General features: G+C 36.3%; 3 protein-coding genes across 6 annotated transcripts in view; all 3 read left to right on the forward strand.

The window, feature by feature from the left end:
• Positions 1-8,037, forward strand: part of LOC149591774 (cytochrome P450 3A9-like) — a 55,316-nt gene extending 47,279 nt beyond the window's left edge. For all 4 annotated transcript variants that reach the window (XM_089861730.1, XM_089861732.1, XM_089861733.1 and 1 more), the window contains 6 exons: positions 1,037-1,118; positions 4,080-4,243; positions 4,316-4,404; positions 5,307-5,444; positions 6,345-6,507; positions 7,879-8,037. In XM_089861730.1, coding sequence (XP_089717856.1) covers positions 1,037-1,118; positions 4,080-4,243; positions 4,316-4,404; positions 5,307-5,444; positions 6,345-6,507; positions 7,879-7,959 — 717 coding nt within the window. In that variant the 3' untranslated portion in view covers positions 7,960-8,037. The remainder of the gene's footprint in view (positions 1-1,036; positions 1,119-4,079; positions 4,244-4,315; positions 4,405-5,306; positions 5,445-6,344; positions 6,508-7,878) is intronic.
• A 2,264-nt stretch (positions 8,038-10,301) lies between these two features.
• LOC149591780 (uncharacterized) lies at positions 10,302-17,970 on the forward strand. Its single transcript, XM_089861713.1, has 6 exons — positions 10,302-10,626; positions 12,807-13,252; positions 15,019-15,186; positions 15,260-15,395; positions 16,296-16,399; positions 17,729-17,970. The coding sequence occupies exons 1-6, from the start codon at positions 10,437-10,439 to the stop codon at positions 17,927-17,929; spliced, it is 1,245 nt and encodes a 414-aa protein (XP_089717839.1). The 5' UTR covers positions 10,302-10,436; the 3' UTR covers positions 17,930-17,970.
• A 3,507-nt stretch (positions 17,971-21,477) lies between these two features.
• On the forward strand, positions 21,478-22,877 carry LOC149591781 (uncharacterized). Its single transcript, XM_089861734.1, has 4 exons — positions 21,478-21,707; positions 21,770-21,941; positions 22,007-22,171; positions 22,299-22,877. Exons 1-4 carry the CDS (start codon positions 21,566-21,568, stop codon positions 22,696-22,698), a joined length of 879 nt encoding a protein of 292 aa, XP_089717860.1. The 5' UTR covers positions 21,478-21,565; the 3' UTR covers positions 22,699-22,877.
• The last annotated feature ends 843 nt before the right edge of the window (positions 22,878-23,720 follow it).

The raw sequence follows: 23,720 nt of genomic DNA on the forward strand, positions 1-23,720 counted from the left end.
ACCGAAATTTCATTAAAGGGAGGGTAAAAGTAAATTAAAGTAATTTTTTATCGATTCTTCTTCTAATTATAAGACCGGTCTGCACAGTGAAACATTCTGGAAATACCTCCGAATGATTTTAAAATTCAAATTAGGTTCAGAATTTAAGGATAATTTGAAATAAGACCCTCTGACCAATCGCGTAACGCCCCGCTTATTTGTTTACAAAATTATCGTGGCACGCTCCATGTCTCGCGTCACGATTGTCATATCGCAAATTTTATCAAATGTCACGATTAATCTCATTCGACACGGAGCGTGCCACTAGAATTTTATTAATAAAAGCATGGCGTTACGCGATTGGTCGGAGGTACTTATTTAAAATTATCCATGAAATTTAAATCTAACTGCAATTTTAAAATCATTCGGTGTTATTTCTTTGATGTAGAAAGAATCGATAAAAATCACTTTATTTCCCACTTCACCCTCCCTTTAACAAAATATTAAGGAACCCAGATTTGGCTTTGAGTAATGGCAGTACTACGTATGCAAACGTCACACCCTTCTATCTCTTAGCTGAGTGTCATCCCCCTACTGGTCGCGTACAGTGGTCCCTCTTACAAGAGCGCAACCAGAGGGAGGGTTACACAGTCTACACCCCCTCTCTACCGCCACTAGTCTATATAATTCCGACACCGAGCTTATGTCGATTGAAAAACTCAGAAGGGGAGGAGTTTAGTTCAGGGAGTATAGGTGTGAAGTTATCGTAGTTTTTATACGATAAATTACCAAATTAAATTTACCGGTCTATCAGTAATTTAATTTAAGGGAAATCTGGACAATTATGTCCGAATAGTCTCTGTATAGGTATACAGGAACAGTTCTGTTCTCAACAACAATGCATATGACTAAAATTAAAGCTAAATTACCATGTTAAAACTAGCCGCTATCTGCAATAATAGCTATACTTTTCGCGATATCTCCGTAAATAGTTTTGAAGCATGAAGAGTACTGCTATATTAAAATTGTAATTAAAGTAAATTTTCTTATTATACAGAAAAGATGTGACTTCTTACAACTTATTCTTGAGACCGAAGAATCTGATGAACTATCAGGAATTTCGGAATCAAACAAAAAAGGTAATGTTGGAGTAACATTGTTGGATGGCCGTTGTAAAATCGCGAAAGCCGAGAAGTATTAATGCAATACCTTAATTTTAATAAGAATGTTCCAAAAACTAATTGATGTTGGCAAAAATTGAGTTTTTTTTAAAAAAAACAAAAGTTGTGTTTTTTATTGTTTAAAACACGATTTGTTGTTTTGAACTGTTTTTTTAAACAAGTAGAAAAAAACAGTAAAAAACGCAAAAAAAACCTAGTTTTAAACATGTTTAAAATCACTCTTGCAGAACTAATAGCCTATATATTATTTATCGCGGCTCTCCATTTAAGCGCTTATTTTCACAGCCTGCTTGATTAAACAAAATGGTCTTGGTTTGGACCAAGACAGGAAAAACAAACGATGAGAGTGATGTTTATCAATTGACTGAAGATCCGATATTGCGATTTTTCTTTATTTATATTAATTTATTCCTTAATCACAATTTAATTCAATCAACTTATTTAATTGTTAATCGATTTATTCCCTCCAAATTAATTGAAAAATAACATATTTGAGCTTTTTCAAGAACAAATTAGATTTTCCGAAATTATTTTATGATATTAATTATTTTGAAGGGAGTGCGTGTTAAGCGATCAATACAGAATATGTGAAATATTCTACCGACTGTTTAAAACAAGCAAGAGCTCCTTAAATTTACAATTTCAAGGTGTAAGAAATTGTCCGTGTGGAATTAGAACCAGGGACCACTTGAACCCAAAGCGAGTATCATACAGCTTGACCAACGGACTACGAACACGTATTGAGAAGAAAAACTCGAAAAAACGAAATCAAGAGCTCCTAAAATTTAGAATTTGAAGTTGTAAGAAAGGGTCCTTGCCAGGGTTGGCAAAAATGTAGTAAAAAAAGTTGTGTTTTTATTGTTTAAAACACGATTTAAAATTAGATTTTCCGAAAACATTTTATCATGAAATTAATTATTTAAAAGGGAGTACGTGTTGAGGGATCAAATTTGAATATTCGAAATGTTCTACTGACTGTTTAAAAAGAGCAAAAGATCTTTTCAAAACTAAAATGTAATTTTTTAATAGCGCATACAAAATGAGGGTGATGGGTAAAATTGTTCATTTAACCCCAAATGTCCAAATGCTTGATTTCTTTTGTGGCCACTATTAAGGAATTTTCGCTTCCATACTGCAGAGTTTCTTGGTCAGAACTCATACATTTGAAACTTCACACCCCTTTCTACTTTGTAGGCGCTTCATGTTTTCCGTTTACGGATTAAGCGTATTATTTTTAGCACTGGCAAGGGCCTGGCTTTAAATATTACGCGTAATCAGTTTAGAACAGTAAAATGTACCAACAGTGTACAAAAACGTTCCTTTACCTTATTTAGACGACAAAATAAGTTATTCTTAATCAAATTATTGAATATCAGTCTTCAATACAGATTGGTAACGGATAAATCAACTGGTAGGGTTTCCAAACAATTAAACACTCTTAAGAAACAGTCAAATTATTGCAAGGTTTTGACTGAAGCTTATTATTTCTATTATTTAATATTTTCGCTCATTTTCAAATTAAACGAGTTAAAAATATTCGAAATTCCTCTCCATAAAAAACATGTTTTAAACTGTTTGTTTAAAACGTTTTAAACAAATTAATGTTTTTTTTTCATGGCTGTTTAAAACAAGTTTTAAACCAAAGTTTAAAACAGTTTGTTTAAAACTTGCCAACCCTGGTATTGGGGTTTGAGTTCCCTAGGCGTACCGTTTACAAACAAGCGAGAACTTTTCAAGTCGCGCTTCTTGCTCATAGATGAAGCGGGTGTTCCGAATAAGCTCCGATCTGCCGCAGTAGAATCTTCAGCTCGTGTTTGCTTCTTGCAAAGAATCACGTGATTTTCCAAGCCAATAATATCCAAGGACCGAATATCGTTTGATATTTTTGCGTTTGTTTATCTCGCGAAATAGGCCTAGGCACCACCATTGAGAATGTCTTTAAAAGAACAAGATAAAATTTTTGAAATACGTGTAATCACATTGCCTCATCCTTTCAAGCTCGACAATTAAATCCAAATTATTCTCAAGCTCAAGTAGAGAAAATATACGCACCTTGACAAATTATATCAAGTAACGTTCCAAAAGGCGAAAATAGCCATCTTTGTTTCTATTTCTCCATATAGGATGTATCCAACAACGACGTTCCGTTCTAATTTTCTGGGTTTTTTTGTTATAAATGTCGAATGTTTTTCAAAAGCAATAGTTTCTTTTTAAGCAGAAGTAAACTAACGACAGTCGACGCCATTTTAGTTGTTTACTTTCGACTGAAAGACAACTCTGCAATCTAGGCTCATGCTACCGCCTAGCTTGTATGTAAACGAAGGAGCGGGTGGAGCAGCGGGAACAAACGCCTTTGGCAGACGCGATTTTTTTTAGGCGCGAGAAAAAGATTCGACTTTCAACTTCTACTCTCCGCTTTAAGCTTTTTCTCGCTCACATGTAAACGAGCCTTTACTACTACTACGGCTCGGGTCAAACTAAGAGCCTCGGTGTCATAGATAAGTTATTTATCTTATCGATCATTTTCTTTCGGCAATTCAGCCACGTTTTTCTCACAATAATTGTCCAGATCAAGCAATTTTGCACCCGGGGGCAAGATAATTTGCACCCGGAGGCCAAGATAATCTGCACCCCCTTAAGTCGAAAAGGAACAGAATATGTTGCTATAGGGGAAAGGTTTTGCTCAATGCGCCCGCAACAAGCCAGTGCCTCCTCCCCCTGTTTAATCCAGCCCTGACTGTGAGAGGCTTCTGAACTTTTGTGTTCGTTATAAGCTTCTGATGGTACCAGAAGCTAAAGCCATGCTCCGACGTTCTTTATACGTTAATCTGTTGTTGGGCGTACTAAAAATACTCGTCGCAAACCTTTTATTGCTCTGTTAAGGCAGGAAATAATAAGTCAATGAAATTTATTTCGCAGAACTCTCAACCGATATGATTTTATCCCAATGTGTCTTATTCTTTTTGGCCGGCTTCGAAACGACAGCCTCCGCCCTTGCGTACACATCATATTTACTAGCTTTAAACCCAGGAAGTCAAGACAAACTGATTAGAGAACTTGACAATGCGTACTTACAAAATAAGGTATTTTCCAAGATTATTAAAAGATATGGTAAGACATTCACGTGAGAGTAACACACTATTAAAACATTAAAGGGTGTTCTGACATCAGAAATAGTTGCATCTTTACCGTATTTGGAAGGAGTCGTAAACGAAACGTTGAGACTATACCCGCCTTTTTCTTAGTAAGTATGCCGAATATAAGCATTTAAAAATGGTCCGCAAAAGGTAATTTGGTTCAATAGCTGAATTTTTATGGAGGATGCTATCACTTGTCACAACTATTTTATTCGTAACATATTCCAATGTTGATGTGAGAGTGTGTATTATAGTAAAAGATTCCTTGGTGAAATGTGCACGACAAAAATTATTTTACCACCAAAAACTATTACTTCTTAAATATCTTTTGGAGGGACTTGTCATGAGAGCAGAAATTCGTACAGGTAGTAGAAATCGTTTTGTAGCCATTCATAGGCGGATTTTGTGGTTAGAGCTGAACAAACTTTACCTCGCGAATAATATATCTCGCTGCACGTTGAACCTAGCGCGCACGCCTAACCTAGCGTTGAACCAACCAATGAAATTACAGTTGGAAAAACGTCAGACTTATGAGGCGTGACGGACAGTACTCAAATACGGCCAAAAAACTACATAGAAATTGACGTGGGATGTATAGGGGCACAATTATTCCCAGTAGCTGTTTTATTCCTGATGAGAGCCATATTGTAGCACTGATGTAACACATTTAACTACTTTAAATGAAGCAGCAGTTTTGTAATGGAAGCAACAAAATTATTGGCGTTAAATGTGCAGCTTTTCTGTCTTGAAAGATTTAGTAGCTTAGTCATAATAAAGTAAGCATTCCCTGAGAGAAAGTAACGATGTTCAATTTAAACCCTGTGAAATGTTTCACTTACCCTATTGACCGCTAAAAACGCGAGCATTATAAAATGTTTTGTCTGATTTCTCCTCATAATCTTGGTAGCACGTAGACTGACACTTATAGTTTTTAATAATTTGTACATAAAGAGTATGCCAATTTATTTGTGAAATATATATTGGTTAATGAAACTGGTAAACCTTTTAGCCTACTTCGCACATGTTCGGGATCTTGCGATGTAGCTGGAATTCCATTCTATCCAGGAATGATGGTTAACATACCAATTTATGCCATTCACCGAGATGCGGACTACTTTCCTGATCCAGAAACATTTAAGCCAGAAAGGTAGATATTTTAGTGCTTGTTTATTTATTTATTCGAACAGAGGGATTGGGTCGCTAAGCCAATTTGGCTTATGTGCAACACCCCTAAATCAATAAGGTACATCAAATAAAACAAACATAAAAAATGGCATAAAATTCAGGATCTTTTTGGAATCCATGCAATCCGTTATACTTCGACAGAAATGGATGCCTTTTAAGCTTGTCCTTCTGAGTCCGTCTTAGACTTGTAAAGCTGTTAAATGGAGGGTATAAGGAAACCAAGTGATTTTTTTATCTATTACGTCTTTACACGAATTATAAAACAAATCTACATAATGAAACACCAGGGAATACTGTCGAATGATTCATAGTTTGAGATTTCATAGATAATTTGAAATTAGCACCTCCAACCAATCGTGTAACGCCCTGCCTTCTTTTTAACAAAATTTCCGTGGCACGCTCCATGTCGAATGAAATTCAGCGCGAGATTTGATAAAATTTGCGCGTTTCTCTTTCCCTAAAAAGGTAGACCCTCCCGCAACATTCTTAGACCCACCCTAGAGGGAGGGGCCACATAAAATAGTACCGGAAATAGACCTGGCCAGTTTTGTTGATCACGTGATTTTTGAGCTACATAATATTCCTCAGTTTCCACTCCCTATTATAAATTCTGTCTGGTTTAATTACGAGATCACGCAGTGACAATCAGTAAATAGTTATAGGAAAGAGTCATACATATGGTTATTCTGTTACTTGTTCTGCATTGTCTACTGCGATTTTTCTACCTTAGTCGAGTCGAGTAGAGATTGAGATCATAGTTTGTGTTTCTGATATTTATACTTAGGAGGAGTATTATAAGCTTACGTTTAAATAAAAAAATCAAACAGAGAAATAAATAACGGGAAAAATGTTATACTTTCAGATTTTTGCCAGAAAATAAAGAAACTGTACTATCTTATACTTATTTACCATTTGGGACTGGGCCAAGAAATTGCCTAGGTCTGAGGTTGGCCATTTTGGAAATAAAAGCAGCTTTAGCCCATACGTTGCGACATGTCCGATTTCAGGCTACAGAGAAAACTAAGGTAACCAAATGAAAATGTTTAAAATCGGTATCAAGAAATGTAAGTTGGTAATTTAACAAATACAGCAGGAAATTACCTATTTATATCATACCATAATTTTACAATGGTAATTTTCCGGGAAATTAAAGTAGTAGATTACCAAACGGTTTCCAGAGTCATTTTGAGTCAAACTAAGTGTACTAGGCTGCCAGAGACTATAAAAATTAGTCTATTTTACTTCGGAGTCCAGATTTCCCAACTTGCCATCAATTGGTGCTGTCAGAAGTTTATGACTTCTTATCCTGGGAAGTATTGGACTCTAACCATATCCGGAACCATCTCTGTTAGCCAACTTCTTATTAGGTCCGATCACCGCGCCAGCTACGGCGTTTCCCTCATTTTGAGCTGGCAGGCTGATTTGCGCGCCAGCAGCGGGCAAGTAACGAAACTTTAAGGTGTGTCCTGTGGTTTGAGGTAACGAATCAGAAACGGTGACAAGAACAGCTGTTAATAGAGTTTGCTAGAAATTCCAGTCAAACTATTGTGGGGTCCTAGGTCCACGGATTGTAATGGATTTTCATAGAGTTCTAGCCACACGGCTTTTCAACGATTGGCGCTGAAAATGTTTTGAACACGCCCCACAGTTTGAGTGCCACAGCCTCTCGGCGTGGGATTTTTACAGTATATTAGATCGTTTTCCTAGTGGGGAGGAAACTTTCGACCCTCTTTTACGCTTGCCATAGGCAATTTTGACTAGCAGGGATGGATACCATATAAAGCCTTAGTGTCCAATACTTCCCAGGATAGGAAGTCATTAACTTCTGGTGCTGTCAAGAAGCGATATATAGTTAACTAGGGAGAAGATATATGATGCCTAAGTATTCGCGCGCTATTGTCCCAGTCCCCCTTTCAAAATAAAAGGAGCCAGGGCTATTTCGCCTCTGCTCAGTCGGAAAATACGTAATTTTCGTCATTCGCTTCACGCTGACGTGAGTTTTCAAGAACCAATGAGATACTGCTTGTAATTTAGAGGCGGGGATTAACGTACGTTCGGACTGGAGATAAAGCTGAAAATGTGGCGAATTTATACCTTCTCCCTAGTAAAATAGATATCGCTTCTTGGTGCTGTTTAAAGCAACTAAACAAGGTATGAAGTGCTCAAGTACAATTAATCGCGATTTCATAGATTATATATACGAGAGAAAAAATAAATTACCATTAATTGTCGGCAGAACTGAAGTTGAATTTTTTTCTCTAAAATTTCATTAGGTAAATTACCATTTTTAAAAATTACGGTAATTTCACATCTCTATAGTTATCTAATATTCCTCGTAATATCTCACTAAGAATTTGCTTGAAATTTTGTGACACTGGACTGATTATTTTTAATAGGAACCTTTGGACATGCTTCTTGGAAAAAGCTTTCTTCAAGCGAGAGAAGTTCCAATTCAAGTTGTCCTCCGAGAAAAATGATATAAAATAGATTTCAATTATTATGCATTGTAATGAACATTTAAATTTGGATAAATTATAAACATTTTACAATTTAAATTTTTTTATGTGGCAATGGAATGCTTATGAGAGAAACCAAGGTGCTTATAGCACACGCTTAAGTAGAAACCACATTGAATGTTCGTATATATACATTTAGTGAATCACACACAAGATTATTAGTTCAAAATATAGTTAAAACTAGGAAGAAGGTGTTTTGTATGATTTCAATACCTAAAAGCATACGTTTATAAGATATGTTCCATAAGTATGACACTTCGTGCACTTCTTAATGCTAGAGACTTACTTCGACCTTGTTCGAGAACGGCGCAAGAATTGACTTCACGCGGGTTTGCAGTCAATCTTCCTAACTATTCAGTACTAAGCCATCGACAGGCGTCTTTTTACGAGAATGACATTTTACCATGGAATTATAATGGAAATTATAAATTATAAATCCATGATTTCACCAACGTTTCATCATGACAAGGCCTCAGTAACAAGAGACAAGCTTACCGAAGATTTCTTATGAACTTTTTCTAAAAGTGACATTTGTAGTAACGGTAATTATTTTTTACCATCTATGTGCCAGTATAGAAAACCTTTTGATACTTTTTGGCATGCAAAGTAGCAACTGCTAATCATTTCGAAATCAAATTATACAAAAGTTAATTAGGGGCAAAATGTGTGAAAATGAGTTTTGTTACATGTTAAAAAACCATCATACCACATGGTACCTGGTGTAATTACGCGTATTGTTCGGCAAGTTGAAAGACGTTCTATATTGGTTTTCAAAAGACATTTCATTGAATTATGTACAGAGTTATTTGAAAATACTTTGCGGTTGGTACATCAATCAGAAAGTAAATTAAAAACTTCTAACTAATATTAAAAGAAAATATTTCTAGTAAGACAATGAAAGCGTGGTTTAGGTTAGAAAAAATCTAGTTATTATTGATCGGGCTTGAATCGGCAAGACTAACGTGTATCCACTACACATAAGTTCATAAGATATGTTCCATAAGTGTTTCACTGGTTACTGAGAGCTTGTCACGAAGTGACGTAGGTGAAACGTCATAGATTCTCGTAAAACGACGCCTGCGGTGAGGCGCAGTCAAAGGCTTAGTGATGTGGAAACTAAGGTTATATGTCTTATATTTTTGAAACCAAACAACCATCCCATTATAAATAAGGAAGGTTGTTACCCTTCATGACTTGTTGTAAAATGTAAGTGTACTTTTATATAAAAATAGTTTCCAAAAAGTCGCTAAGAATAGTGCATTGTGAACTATGGCTTTTACAAAATAGGCTAATATTACAGGTGAGCTATAGTTTAGGGTCAATCGTTCCGGGTTAAAGCCTTTTCTTTTTTCCCATAATCCTGATGGGCGTGACATCTCTTACAATCGAGGAAGTCCAGATAGCGTGGAAGGTGGAGTTGGCTCTGATACAAGTAGCAATTACATTTTTCCAAAAACCAGAGCGTAGGCGTACTTCATTTTTCCCTTATTATTAGCGTGAATGAAGGACTTCGTCATTCGGTGGCGATCGGCGGAGCAGAGATTGCTAAGAATCTATCACTGTACGACGACCCGGAATTGTTTGTATCGTTGTTTCCATGGGGACGGGGTAGTGGACCCTCAACGGAGCGTAACAAGGCATTCATGACACAAAATGGGTGGGACCCTCAAGTCTTTGCTAAAATCGCTTTACTTCCATTTGGGTAAATCCGGACGGGACAGTAACGGAATGGAACACGTGGAACTATTTAAGCTTGTTATGATGGATTTTACAGTAAACACAAGAATATGGAGAACCGCGGTTTGTGATAGTGAATGAAGTGCGTTTGTTTTTTCACCTATTTTGTATCAAGTGAGTTATGTATTTAAGATTTTTACTGGAATTATAATTAATATTATTAATTTTGGTAATCTTCTATTTGATTTAACCTAATTGAAAAAACCCAATGATATGTGTTTCTAAAGGTGAGCGTTTAGTAAAGGCTGTATCGCTGAATTAGTTTATTTAGAATGTAACTAATTTTCCAAAACAAAACCAAAAAAAAAAGATTATAATTTTTTCAGTTTACTTACATTTACACAAAATTGGTGAATTTCATTTGCAAAGAGATAAATACAATCCTATTAGTTGGTTCTTCTTCAGAATATTTTTCAGTACACCACATTATCGTGTCTTCTCCCCATCTTTGAAGTACGAAATTAATTTTAATTATGGTTCTAAAATTAAAAGTTTAGGATAACGCTTAAGCATTGTAAGTAAGAGGAAAGAAACGGTTTCCAGTCGACTTTGTTCGGTTTTAAAAAATCTTTTACCAAAGCCTCCTCGATTTATATTTCATTTCCTTTCGATAACATACAATTTTTTATGCAATTCAATTCTGTTCTAAACAATTTAAAAACTTGTACAATCGTGTTTTTTTTTTTTTTAAGGGTTTGTTGATGGGTTGCATAGTATCTGGAGGCAATAACCAGAACTACCTGCTGCAAACCATAACAGATCACAAACTTGGAATAAACTGCATGGCCCTGAGTGATGATGGATCTCTTTTGGTTACCGGAAGTGACGACACGACTGCTAGGATGTGGAGCACAGAATCTATGCCCATCGAATGCTTGGGGGTCCTACGAGGTAACTAACAATATATACTTTTAGGACTAGGACGATTAATACCATTTACACTAGGAGTCCACGTTAGTTGGTACTAAACTTTGTCCGCCAAGTAGCCTGACATCCTGATGTAAATGGTATCAATCCAAGTCTGAAAACTATGTATAGGCAACTACTAAGTTATGGTCTTATTATAATTCGCGTTAATATTCAACATTGATTTTGGAAAATTATTTATTATAGAAAAATTAAATTGCATATAGATATATATATTTAAAACTATTTCATTTTGAAATAAATTTTGGGATCACACTGAACCGTTAAATACACTTTAAAAGGACATACTTTATTCCTGCAGTTTTAAGAAGCGTTTCTCTGGGCCTGTCTGCTTGAATTAAATGAGAGGTGGTGTAGCTATTACTTTGAACGGCAAAATTACATTGAAACAATTTATTTTCCTTTAATGGTTTAAAAGCATCTATATCGAAATGAAAATTATTAATAGTGCAAAATATTATGGAAACTACTCTTAGGTGTAACTCTACTGTATCTCCAAGTGAGAGGAGGGTAGCGAAGGTATTGTAAATGTTTCACTCGTGTTTTTGCCAAACCACAGAAGGGGAAGCAGTGATCGAAGCGGTCTCGAAAAACTAATACTTTTAAAAATAATTAAAAATAGTAAGGAAAATCACTTTGTAGGGGATCCACTGGACCCTCGCTTTGCTTTATGCTTCTAAGTAAAAGGTTTACTTTCTACCAGAAGAGTTAGACTAATTGAGGAATGGAAAGTGAAATTAAAAATCGACCCACGTGCATTTAAAGTTTACTACTTTCTAAAAAGCTGATCTTATCAATTCAAAAACACTCTCATGTTCGTCGATCGACCTATGAATTGAGTGTATTTTGACTTTGTGTGTTCAGTAATAATAGTAATTTAATTATGTTCATCATTTTAAGCCCGTATGACAAAAAACTATAGACCTTCTCATCTGTGTCCTCTTAAATGGGATTTAACAGTTCGGTGCAAGCCCATAGTTAATTTCAGGTTGAATTGAATGGGTTTATTTTTTATTGGAACTAGATCGCCTTTGTTTTAAGACTTGTCGGACTATAGCTTCCATTCCCATGGTGATATCGCTCAGTGCGTTTGTTTATAGAGATCATTCAGGTCTAATGTGAACTAAAATAAGCAATCATTCAGATAAAATTATTAATACATATTGATAACGATGCCAAATGCCAACATGATTGTCAATGAACAATTTCATAACTGTATATAATTAATTATAATTTTAACGACAGTGAATTAAAATTAAATGGCAATAACAGATGAATATTGATTGAAAATAAATGTGGAGATATGTTATGATGTGCCTTTCTGTAGTCTATCAGTTTAGATCTATCGGAGATCAGTATGCACAATTGAGACTTATAGATCCTCACTGTATATGTCTAGAAAATTATACACTATAATATCGGGTATATTCACTAATCTTACCTAAATGAGATTGATCTAGTTTCACATATCGATTATTTTATAGAATGCGAAGCCTACCTTTAAGAATTTTACCATAAGTTTCTAAGATATGTTCCATAAGTTTGTCACTGATTACTGAGAGCTCGTCATAAAGAGACGTATGTGAAACGTCATAAATTATCGTACAGCGACGCCTGGTCAAGAAGTGATATCTAGTTTATTAGTGAGAAGGTATAAGTTGCTTAAGTATTCGCGCGTCATAGTCCCAGTCTCCCTTCCAAAATGCAAGGGGGACGCAAAAGGAGGCCGGGCTATTTCGCCTCTCCTCAGTCGGAAAATACGTAATTTTCGTCTTTTGCGTCGCGCTGACGTAAGTTTTCAAGAACCAATGAGATGCTGGCTGTAATTTAGAGGCGGGGATTAACTCCGGACCTACGTTTGGACTGGAGATAAAGCTGGAATGTGGCGAATTTAAACCTTCTCCCTAATAAACTAATAACACTTCTTGGCCTGGTGAGGCGCTGTCAAAGGCTTAGTACAGACTCAAAAACCGCGTGTAAAAAATCAATTCAGCATAGAGTGTCATACTTATGGAACATTACTTATAAACTTATGGTTTTACTAAAGCGATTTATTTTTCAACCTTTATATAATACGTAGCTATTTATGTCTTGACCTAATTTTAGTATAAATTGTGCAATGCCCTCTTTTCAAATAATTTAAGGTCACTACGCGTCGATCACGTGCTGCTCGGTTTTTAAGCAATTTGTGGTTACTGGCTCGGCGGATCTAACGATACGCAAATGGTCGATAGGCACGGGATTTTGTCTCTTTGTGTACCAAGGCCATGATTCACGCATTAGCCGTGTCCTGGCAACGTGTGGATTCATATTTTCCACTTCTTACGACCGCACAATTAGAGCATGGTTTCTCGACGCATCCATGACGGAGGAAGAGGACGAAGGTCCCGAAGAGGATAGAAGTAACAATTTGAAAGGAGGCGTGAGAGTTTTCGAGGGTCACGAAAGGGCTATATTCGCGGTTATATTTGTTCCGTCGGACGAGAACCCTCTAAACGGAAATGCCATATACGAAGATGATTTGGTGATATCAGGTTCGGCTGACTCTACAGCACGGTCTTGGAGCATGCTATCCGGAGAATGTGTACATGTAAGATATTTCCGTGTGTAAAGGTTTGATAAACGTGCTTTGAGTGAATAATATTTTGTAGCTTCAATGCCACACGTATTAGTATTGAGGAAGGAAGTTTAAAAAATATTTAAGGCTGAAAAATTGTATTTTTTGCCCTTGAATTAGTGAAGTACGTTGTAGTAGAATTCAAAACATCTCTATATCTACAATATGTAATAACAGCCTATAGATTAACTTTTAGAATTAAAGGAAATTTTTGGGTAATATAATATTATACCTTAAATGAACGGCCTTTTTCTAAATAAAAAAGAAATATATTGAAAATAATAATCTCTTATTACAAAATAATTAGCATTTAATTAGTCTTTAAAGTGCTAGTGACATAATTTTCGTCACCCACAAACTTAAAATGCGAAACAAAAATCCTTGAAAAATCTAGTTTATTATGATATATTCACTTTTCTATTTGGTTTCGTAGCAATTTATAAAATTGCAATTAAAGTATTGTGTTTGGAAAAGGCCTAGTTAAAATTTTGTTTCGTTTGAGGACGTAGTAAGGAGAAGGTTTCTCTTTAGATGTCGCTCACGTGACGCCTGTTAGTGTCGCCGCGATAAGCCTATTTTATTCAGATTCGCGCGCCATTAGTAGACTCGGGAGTCTCCGGCGCTCGCGCTTGGCTTTTCCGCGAGATGCCGTGAGTGGCGTATCAAGGAGAAAAACCCGCCAAATATCTTCGCCGCAAATTTGCTTTTCCTCCCCAAATTTCAAGTTTTCGAAGTGTTTTTTCTGTGTTTTCCCTCATATTTATATATTTATCAAGCATATTTTTGTAATCAGAAGAGTTTAAACTCAAAAAAGTAAGGTTTTCTTTAGATTTGAGATAATTTTCAAACCACGTCGCTATTCCTTTAAAAGAGGACTGCTGTGCCACCATTGGTTTAGCGGTGTCTTCTAGCCCGAACCTCTTACCCCTACGGGATTGGTTGAGAGAGGTATCGGTAAGGTCATGGTTTCGGGCTAGCAGACGCAAATTAACCAATACAGTCCTCGTTTTCAAGACTAATTAAATGCTAACTGTTTTTTAATAGGAGATATTTTTTTTGGAATATTTTTGCATTTATGTGTAAAAAAGCCGTTCTTCTCTTTTCTAATCAAAGAGGAGAGAAAGAGGGAGAGAGAATCAGTATAGGCAGCCGTGATCCATGCGTGGTGAAAACGGGGGTAAATGTACGGTACACCGCGGCGCCTGAGCGCTGCTTTCTCGCGCACAGTTGACGTAGGGGATGACAGAGATAAAGCGAGGAGGTCAATCGCCCCTTGCGCAAAGGATGTGCGTCCTAAAACTAAACGTACCGAAAATTGTTTTTACTACCCCCCTATTTTCCCATTTTTCGGTGGATTTTATAAAGCGCGTTTTTATCTCCCTCTCTCTTTCCTCTTTGGTATAATTTTATGTTCCTATATTGTTCACAAAGGATCTTAGTAGCGTATGCCAAAATATGCATGGACTGCTGAAGTTATAGTGATAAAGCTAGGTGTTAAAAAGACTAAAACTAAATTGCTACTCCACAACAAAGCTTCATCTCACTATCATAATTAACGTATTCTGATCAAGTTCCATTTGTAAAATCATGTATTGTGATTAATTTTTATTTAAACGTTTCTCGTGTCACACAAAGTACACATTTTGTTAGGCTAGGTTAACATAGATGAGACTACTCGATCACACCTTCTCCTCGTAAAACCTATTCAAAGTAACGTAGCATTATCTCCTCTCAATTAGATCTTCAAAGGCCACGGAGGTCCAGTTAACTGCCTAGCAACGGACTCCAATTACGAGTCCTTATACACGGGATCAGCCGACTCCCTAATAAAACAATGGAATTTAAGGAAAGGGACGTGCTTAAGAGACATCAAAGGGCATCGTGGACCCATTTTCGATTTAAGAGTGGTAAATAAAAATAATAAATACACACTCCTATCAGAATTTTAGATGAATTAATTTTAATTCCTTTTACATTAAGTATCCCAATCGTATGATGTATTCTGCAAGCTCCGATCACACCGCAAGGGCATGGGTTATGGAATTCGCTCAGTGCGTGAGAATTTACAGAGGTCACAAACTTACAACGACGTGCCTTCGATACTTAGACGGCATGAGTAAGTAGTAAATCAGATTTAAAATTTTCAATTATTTAGACCAGTTTTCCTTTAAAATTATCACTGAAGTCTTTTGTCACGAGTACATAACCCTCTTCGAAATACCTAGTACTATATAGTCTCCTGTCCTTTAGCTAGAAAAACTTGTTCATAACCCCCGGTTTTCCGACTGGTTTTTATTTATATATATATATTTATATATATTATATATATATTATATAAATATTATATTGACGTCAGCAGCTGATGTAAAATGCGTCATAGAGGTATTATTTCGTTGTTTTTAAGCCGTTCCTCAAATCCGGTTAATCCCTCTAATGTCATTGGTTGTGAGCCGCCCCGCTCCGGCGTATCCCCAACTCCCGAGAGTCCGAAACCCCCCTCTTGCGTTTGCTAGAACCGTTGACCGCATCAATAGGAAAGGCGCAGTGATTGGCCCAATTGTTTCTCCCGCCGTATAAGGCTGAATATAACACAAGAATAGGAAAATGCCTTAACACTATTTTCCCGGAAAGAAAGAAATACTTTCGTTTCCAGGGAGTTGTGACAACTTAAAAAGAATAAATTCAACGGTCCGCCGACCTTAATATTTGCTGTATAAAACCTAGGCAACTACTTCACGTCTTGAGGTGAAAGTTCGCAACACAAACACTAATAAAGGGATACACCATGGCAGAGACCAATGCCTTGAGAAAGTAGTTTCATTGTAACATTGAGAGTTTGAGACATAGTTCAAGGTCACCTAAATGCAGCTCAGAAGGTACCCTCCCTCAATTGTCCTAATTACATAAACCGGTTTTTTTATCAAGAAATTGTGATCGAAATTCGTGGAAATATTGTATTCTTAAAAAAAATTAATTAAAAGAAGCGGCATTTTTACATTTCGCATAAAACTTTCAGTTTTCACAGGATGTGGAGACCAGAAAGCTAGGATGTTTGAGTCAAAATCTGGAACCTTGAAGAGAACGTTCGCAGGCCACGAAAGCTTGGTGGCTTGCATTGAGGTAAGTTTTAAAGTTAACTTTACAAGAGTTGATCAGTTTAAGTTCATCTCAAGTAGTTAAAGGGGTTGTAACATGGATATATACAAAATATAAATACTAACGAAGTATGGATTCACAACTAGACCAAAAAGCTGGCTTACAAATATGAGCTACCATATGTTTATAAGATGTTCAATAAGTTTGACAATACCTATGCTTCGTATTACTAGAGACTTACTGCGAGCTAGTTCGAGAACGACGCGAGAATATACATTCGATTTTGAAGTCCATCTCCTATTTAGTGTGTACTAAGCGTTTGACAGCGACTCACAAGGCGTCACTTTACGAGAGTCTATGACGTTTTGCATACGTTACTTCATGACAATCTCTGTAACCGGTGACAAACTTATCGATCATTATAGCTTTCCGTAGAATTGTGAGTGAAGGGCTTGAAATTTCGCCCATGCGCAGAGAGAAAAATACGAATTTCTTTCTCACTCACAAGGTGGAAGGGGATTATAAGTGATATCCAAATTACCATGTTGGACTGCAAAATCGAACGCATATATTTCAGCTTAATGCTCGAGTTTGGCTGATTCCGAATATGCAGGGTGTTTCTAATAAGACAGCCATAAATTATGGAGGATGTTCTTTGTGTCGTTTTGAGTCGAAAATGTTCTTTGAACTTTTGCCGTCCGGGCCACTGTTTTTCGAGTAATGATTCGAGTGTTTAAGAGATGATTCTTTAATTAAATTAGCATTGTCTTTCAGTTTCTTAATTAAATTTATGGGGTCATCCGTAAAATACTCCAATCATAACTTTAACAGTGGCCTGGACCGCAAAATGTCATCGAACATTTTCAACTCAAAATCGACCAAAGAACATATTCCTTATTCAGATTCAGCTAAACTCAATCTTTTAGTTAAAACAGTTACCAAATTATTTTATGTTGTTATGATTTAGGTGCTATTGTACTACACCAAGGATAGATTTCATTTTAGAAGTAGGAATGGATAACGGTTACTATTTACTTCAGTCCGACTCATAGCCTAGTTTGGAGCCCCTCTCTCCAACACGTAACGAAAAGGTTAAATTATCTTATTGGCTCACTTAAACAACGTTTTGATGACGTTGCTTACGGAAACGGCCAAAAATACGTAATTCCTTTTTACCTCTGTCACTATTACCCGCCTCTTCTTTCATACCCTCCCGTCCCGTGGAAGGGGTCCGGGACTATAACGCGTGCCCACATTACTCTGTTCTTCATTCCTACTTCTCAAATTAAATCTATCCCTGACTACACCTTCCGTTGGAAATGTTCTTATATTCTCACTGAATTGTATTAAAAGGTGGTACGAGGAAAGTTGTTCACCGCGAGCTACGACGGAAAGTTGTGTGTTTGGGACACAACTGGTGTTCAAGATGAAACCGTGTTCGGGGACGCCGATGATGATGGAATGTACCCCAGAGACTCTGCTTACGAAAACGATGACAGTGATTCGGTTAGAATAGCAATGAGCCGCTTGGATATGTTTCTAAGAAATGGTTGATAAAATTAAATATGGGCCATATTGATTTGGCTGAAAGTGTTCATCATTCTAGTTCATGTAATATTCCTCTTTCAAAATGACTTTTTATAACTAGAAACGACAGGTAAAGCGTTTTATTATTAAACCGAAATTATGATTGAAAAATTGCTGAGAAAGATTTTTATTAGGATAAATTTGTTTCTATAATATGTTCTAGGGATGCTTAAATCAGGGATATTAGATGTTTTAAGAGGGATTCGAATGGAGAGGGAAATTGTGGAATTGTTATCGGCGTGTCATGCTTAGTAGGGCCTACCAGATTTCTAGTTTTTAGTACTATTCAAGGCCAAATCAAGGATGATGGGGAGGATTCGAAATCTGAGAGAAATAGGCGGGCTGACTGTGGGATGTAAAAAATGGGAAGGGAATACTCGGAATACTCGACATTATGGCGGTAAATTTAGCCTAGATTTGACGTAAACCACCTGCCATTCCGAGTATCCCCCCCCCCCATTTTTGAGTCCGACCGGACCTAAGCCTACTCTTACCGCGCCTATTTCTCTCAGACTTAGCATTCCCCAATCATCCGTGGCCAAACGTAAAAAATAATACGACTTCAGTTTGTCCTTGAAAGGGAAAACCAAGACGGAGCACGTTTTCGAGTCCCGTTAAAATAACCTTCTGCCAAGGCGCGTATGAATGTTCGTGAAAAGGCTGGAGATGCTCATCCCTCCTAAAACATCTAATATCCCTTCTAAAATAGTACAATTAATGAATTTGAGATAATATTTTAGTGAATATTTCTGATTGTCGTCTTCCATATTACAAGATTTTAATTAATTTCATTTGATAATTAGCTAGTTTATCAGTTGCGGGAAATGTTGTAGGCATCTCTGATCGATATGAAACTTTGCACACATACGTAGTTCCGATGAGCGTATATTATATTCACGTCTCGGATCTCAGGATGGAGTCAGGAATGTAAATACTTATCGGATCTCATCGATGTTGAAATAAAGACCTTGACCGTATTTTGTATAAAAGACCTAGTTATTTTAACTTTGTTTTATCTTATTGCGTATTTCTCTAACGGTTTAATTAACTTTTGTAACGTTAATGTTGTTAATATTGCTGAAAAAATCAATAGCAATACTGTCGAAGTTCCTTGTTAACTAGATTTTAGATATATGCATTTTTGTAAATACTCAACATTAAATTTATTGTGAGATTAAAAATTGTCAACACATACATCAATGTAGGATTTTAAATTTTCTGATGGTGTTCAGACTTTGTAAGATTTTTATTAATTGAATAAAGATAGGATAAGCTCCCTAGCTTTAGCTAAAATGGTTAAATGCATCAGGCTTTACTTTCAAAAATAATTTAAGGCAAATAACACCGCAATGTTAAATTTAAAAACTAGCCATTTTTCCTATTTAGTTGCAACAAATTTAAACTTAGCTTTAGATATTTTGTATTTGTTCAGTATATCTTTGGACGAAGGAGATTTAACATAGTTTCAATTTCAAAAATTAGTTTACAAACAAATATTTACGCATTTCTTATTAATGGGGTGACATGTTTTTGGCAAAGGTTTATATGCACAGGGATAGATTTAATTTTAGAAGTAGGAATGGAGAACGGTTAGTATTTACTTCAGTCCGACTCATAGGGCCCCTCCCTCCAACACGTAACGAAAAGTTTAAATTATCTTATTGGCTCACTTAAACTACGTTTTGATAACGTTGCTGACGGGGACGGCGAAAAATGCGTATTTCCTTTTTACCTCTGTCGCTATGACCCGCCTCTTCTTTCATATCCTCCCGTCCCGTCGGTTCGGGAGATTGACGCTCCCAGATTAATCTGTTCTCCATTCCTGCTTCTAAAATTAAATCTATCCCTGATATGCACAATATCTCAGCTAAGACAAATAACTTTAAAATATTCATTTACATTGATATACTAGAAGGCATTTTGGTGTCCTCCCATTGGATCGAATCCCATTCGACCGAATTCCCAATCGACCTATTTTATCCGAAATGTGATTTTAAATCCCGCCGTTTGTGCGGCCTCTGCCTATTGGGATTTTTTTATTAGGAATATTATTATTACTTATAAGGCTATATAAGTTAATTGAACGATAGGAACTTTCGTCACACGTTAGACAGTGTGGGAAACTATAAAGTAATAAAAAAATACTATTGCAATAATGGCCTTTGAGTATTAGAAATATTTTGCGTAAATTTTATTAAAATTACAATAATATTTTAGAGGGTTAAGGTTAGGTTAGGTTAGGTTTGGAAGTGGTAGGATAACCGATTTTCCAAAATATTTTTATTTTCATTGAGGTCCTTGCATAATAAAAGCGGGCCTTTTCCAACAAATTATTTTTATAAAGATTCTGGAACAATTAACGCTGCATTTATTAAGTTCCTTGAACAATAAATATATGCCTTTTCCAAAATATTGATTGTTTTACGGGTCATTTCAGCCTCAGGTTGGCTTTGATTCGGCTCGGTTACAATAGAGGCATCCTTTTAAACTTGGGATTTGACCATATCAGTATCATTATTTATTGTATAGGAAAGTGTTTTGATAGACGCAAGCTTAAGGACAAGGGTATTTTCTTTAAACCAAAGGAGGTATTTTTTAATTCGGATTTAAAATACGGCGTTAAAAATATATCGTTTAATAGCAATGAAAATTTTCAGATAATAAACCCGCACATTTTGGCTGCATTCGGTCCAACGGGATTCGGTTCAATGGGCCAGCAGCGAAATTTTCACGATATTTAAATCCTCAGAAGTTAAGGTTAAGCGTTCAATCCTTACATAAGGGAAAATTACCAGTTAAATTCTTTGAAAAAATAAATAAATAAATAAATAAAATAAAAATAGGGAGACAAACTTTTTAAATTTGAAAAATAATAAAAACCTTATTTTGCACGTCTCTTTAAAATTTAAGAGCGTAGAATGAACCTCACATTTTCGAAACGATACACTACGATACATGATGCTAATCATAAACTCTAAGAAAAAGCGTAGGTTTTTAATTTTACACGGAATTTTAATTCCGGTAAAATTTATGAAATAGCCCAAGCGCCTGTCCCTGTGCCGGACGCGTACACGATACGGAGATTGCGTACACGATTTGGAGAAAGAGAGAGAAGCTCGGAGAGAAAGGAATGAAAACGCGCGAAGTAGAGAGAGAGAGAGAGAGAGAACTGCCTGCCTGGTGTATAAGTGAGAGGGGGAAGAGGAGAGGGGGCGTCTCGCCCGGAGAGAGAGGAAAGAAAGGTAGTTTAAATTTCGCGGGCTTTTTAATACCCGGTTTTCACTGAGCGAATTTTCAGCGTTTTTCGCATTATTTTGCGGAAAAGGAAAAACTTTTCCTCTTTTTTTGGCGAATTTCGCGATTTTGCGTTGCGGGTCCTATTTCTATTTTTGCGAATTTTCCCAAGCCGCGTTTTTTTTTTCCTATGGCACAAACCAATCATTGAGGGTATGCTAGTCACGTGGTTAACGCTGAGCGCGTGTTTACTTGGGAGCCGCCATTTTGAAATTTTCAGTGTTCGACCCGAGGTTTAACAATCATTTGATTCAAATTGATTGATTAGAGTGCTGTGATAATACTGTGATAATACTGTGATAACTGATAATGACTAAACTCGATTCGGAAATGTTGGTGGAAGAAATAAGAAAATATCCCTACCTTTGGGATAAAAGAAATGGTAGTTATAAAGATATAAATATGAAAGACAATAGAATGAGTTCAATTGCAACAATGTTAAATTGTTCAAGTAAGTAGTTATTTCATATAATGTGCGTAGATATAATATTTCATATTTACAAATGTAATTAGAAAATGAAGTGGCTACTAAATGGAAAGGGCTGCGAGATAGATATCTGAAACTACGAAGGGAATATCTTCAAAAACAATCCAGTGGAGCGGGTAGCGATGATGTATCGATGCCAAAGTGGAAATTGTACACAATCTTGGATGGTTTTCTGGGTGCAACAGTAGAACCTAGAAGGTAAATTGTGCTATATTCGTTGTCCAGTTCTGAAAATTAATAGTTTATTCCATATAAATTCATAGAACCTCTAGCAATATTATGATAAAGCAAGTGTGTAACCGCTCAGTAGCGCATCCGCTTCAAGTGAATCAAAATAATGATAGTGATATTTCTGCTGAGCTGAGCCAGCGAGATGATAACGAAGCACGTGTGATATTTAACCATATGGCGAATGGTGAAACAGTCGAGTAAGTATTCCTATGTTTTGCAATCTCAAAATCAAAGGAGAAGCTACTGATGCTTCTTCCCAATGGCCCAATTGATTTTGATAAGAAAGTGCTATTCGATTAAAAAGTTCTTATGTATTTTTAACAGGGACCTTGACTTAACGCTTACTGAACATGACAATGAAGTGTCTAACAATTTGGGTAAAAGTACTGACTCGAATATATATATAACCCCAAATGATATCGTAACTAGTCAAGAACATACGCAAGAAAATATTCCAGCTGCCGTCATGGATTGTGAAGGTCAAAGTGGAACAGCTCCAGCTCATATCAAAGCTCAGCAAGCCAAAATTATTAGTGACCAAGTTAAGCCACCTAACTCTAAAAGGAGGAAAGTTAACGATGTTGATTATAAAATGATTTCCTACTTAGATGCTGCTACAAAGAGTATAGAGAAAAAGGGGGGCAAAATGATGAATCTGTCTTATACTTTAAAAGCTTGTTGTTTAGATATGAGGGTTTGGACAGAAAAAAACAGATTGATTTAAGGTTTCAAATCGAAAAACTGTTTTATGAAGTTGAATCGACCGAGTAATATATGTTCTTTACGATGCTTTCCTATCACCAACAATTTAGTTTCTAAACTCTGAAATGAGTCAATTTGGTTATGTCGCAATGCTGGCATGATTTTATGACGTTACAAATAAAGTACAAATTTTCAAAACAATTATTCTTGTGCAAGATAATTTAATGTATATCTAATATTTACAGAAAGAAACAAGAGCATTTTTTTTATAATATTTACAGAAAGAAACACGAGCATTTTATTATAATATTTACAGAAAGAAACACGAGATAAAAATTTAGCATCTCTGTTGACTCCTTAAAAGTTTGATTCTAAAATGCAGTTACAAGCACTAATCCTGATAGACCTTATTGTTTGTTTGCATTCTCTTCTTGGCCAGGAATGGCACCTTCGTTGCATAAATATTTGGCTAATGTATCTCTTAAAACACCAGCAAAACGACTATGTCTATTCGGCTGATTCCTCTCAGAAAAATCTTTTATCACGCATGATGCTACATTTTCTCGCCAGGTTCCATTTCTCAAGACTCTGTTTTCATCTACGTAATCTGCAAACCTTTCTGGCGCATACTTTCTTGTTGTAGAGGGCTTTCCGAATTCATCCGTCATAAGGTAGTTATGTAGACATACTGCGGCTTTTACTAGTCCATCAATATTTTCGGGACTACCATATTGAGTCCGTGAGAATATTCTCCAACGAACGCCCATGATACCAAAGGTATTCTCAATTACAATTCTAGCTCCACTAACACGAAGATTGTAGATTCTTTTGGTCAAGTCACCCTTTCCAGGGTAGGGCCTCATGATATCACGAGAAAGAGGAAAGGCCTCATCTCCAACAATGTAGTATGGAAATTTGGTTTGCGAGCCTGGGAGAATTCTTCCTTCAGGAATATTTAGATCGTTGTTTTGCATCCGAATACCAAACTCTGATGTTCCATAGATGCCACCGTCGCTTTGACAGCCATAACTACCCACATCGACC

Source organism: Phalangium opilio, unplaced genomic scaffold (genome assembly GCF_054372755.1).
Source record: "Phalangium opilio isolate 3A_F unplaced genomic scaffold, DU_Popi_V2 ptg000500l_1, whole genome shotgun sequence".
Lineage (NCBI taxonomy): Eukaryota > Metazoa > Arthropoda > Arachnida > Opiliones > Phalangiidae > Phalangium > Phalangium opilio.

Bases quoted from the DNA above. Each gene is read 5' to 3' on its own strand.
- LOC149591781 (XM_089861734.1), top strand. From the start codon at position 21,566: ATGACTAAACTCGATTCGGAAATGTTGGTGGAAGAAATAAGAAAATAT. The intron at 21,708-21,769 runs GTAAGTAGTTAT...AAATGTAATTAG, and splicing joins AACAATGTTAAATTGTTCAA to AAAATGAAGTGGCTACTAAA. The intron at 21,942-22,006 runs GTAAATTGTGCT...ATAAATTCATAG, and splicing joins GCAACAGTAGAACCTAGAAG to AACCTCTAGCAATATTATGA.
- LOC149591780 (XM_089861713.1), top strand. From the start codon at position 10,437: ATGGGTTGCATAGTATCTGGAGGCAATAACCAGAACTACCTGCTGCAA. The intron at 13,253-15,018 runs GTAAGATATTTC...CCTCTCAATTAG, and splicing joins TATCCGGAGAATGTGTACAT to ATCTTCAAAGGCCACGGAGG. The intron at 16,400-17,728 runs GTAAGTTTTAAA...TTGTATTAAAAG, and splicing joins GCTTGGTGGCTTGCATTGAG to GTGGTACGAGGAAAGTTGTT.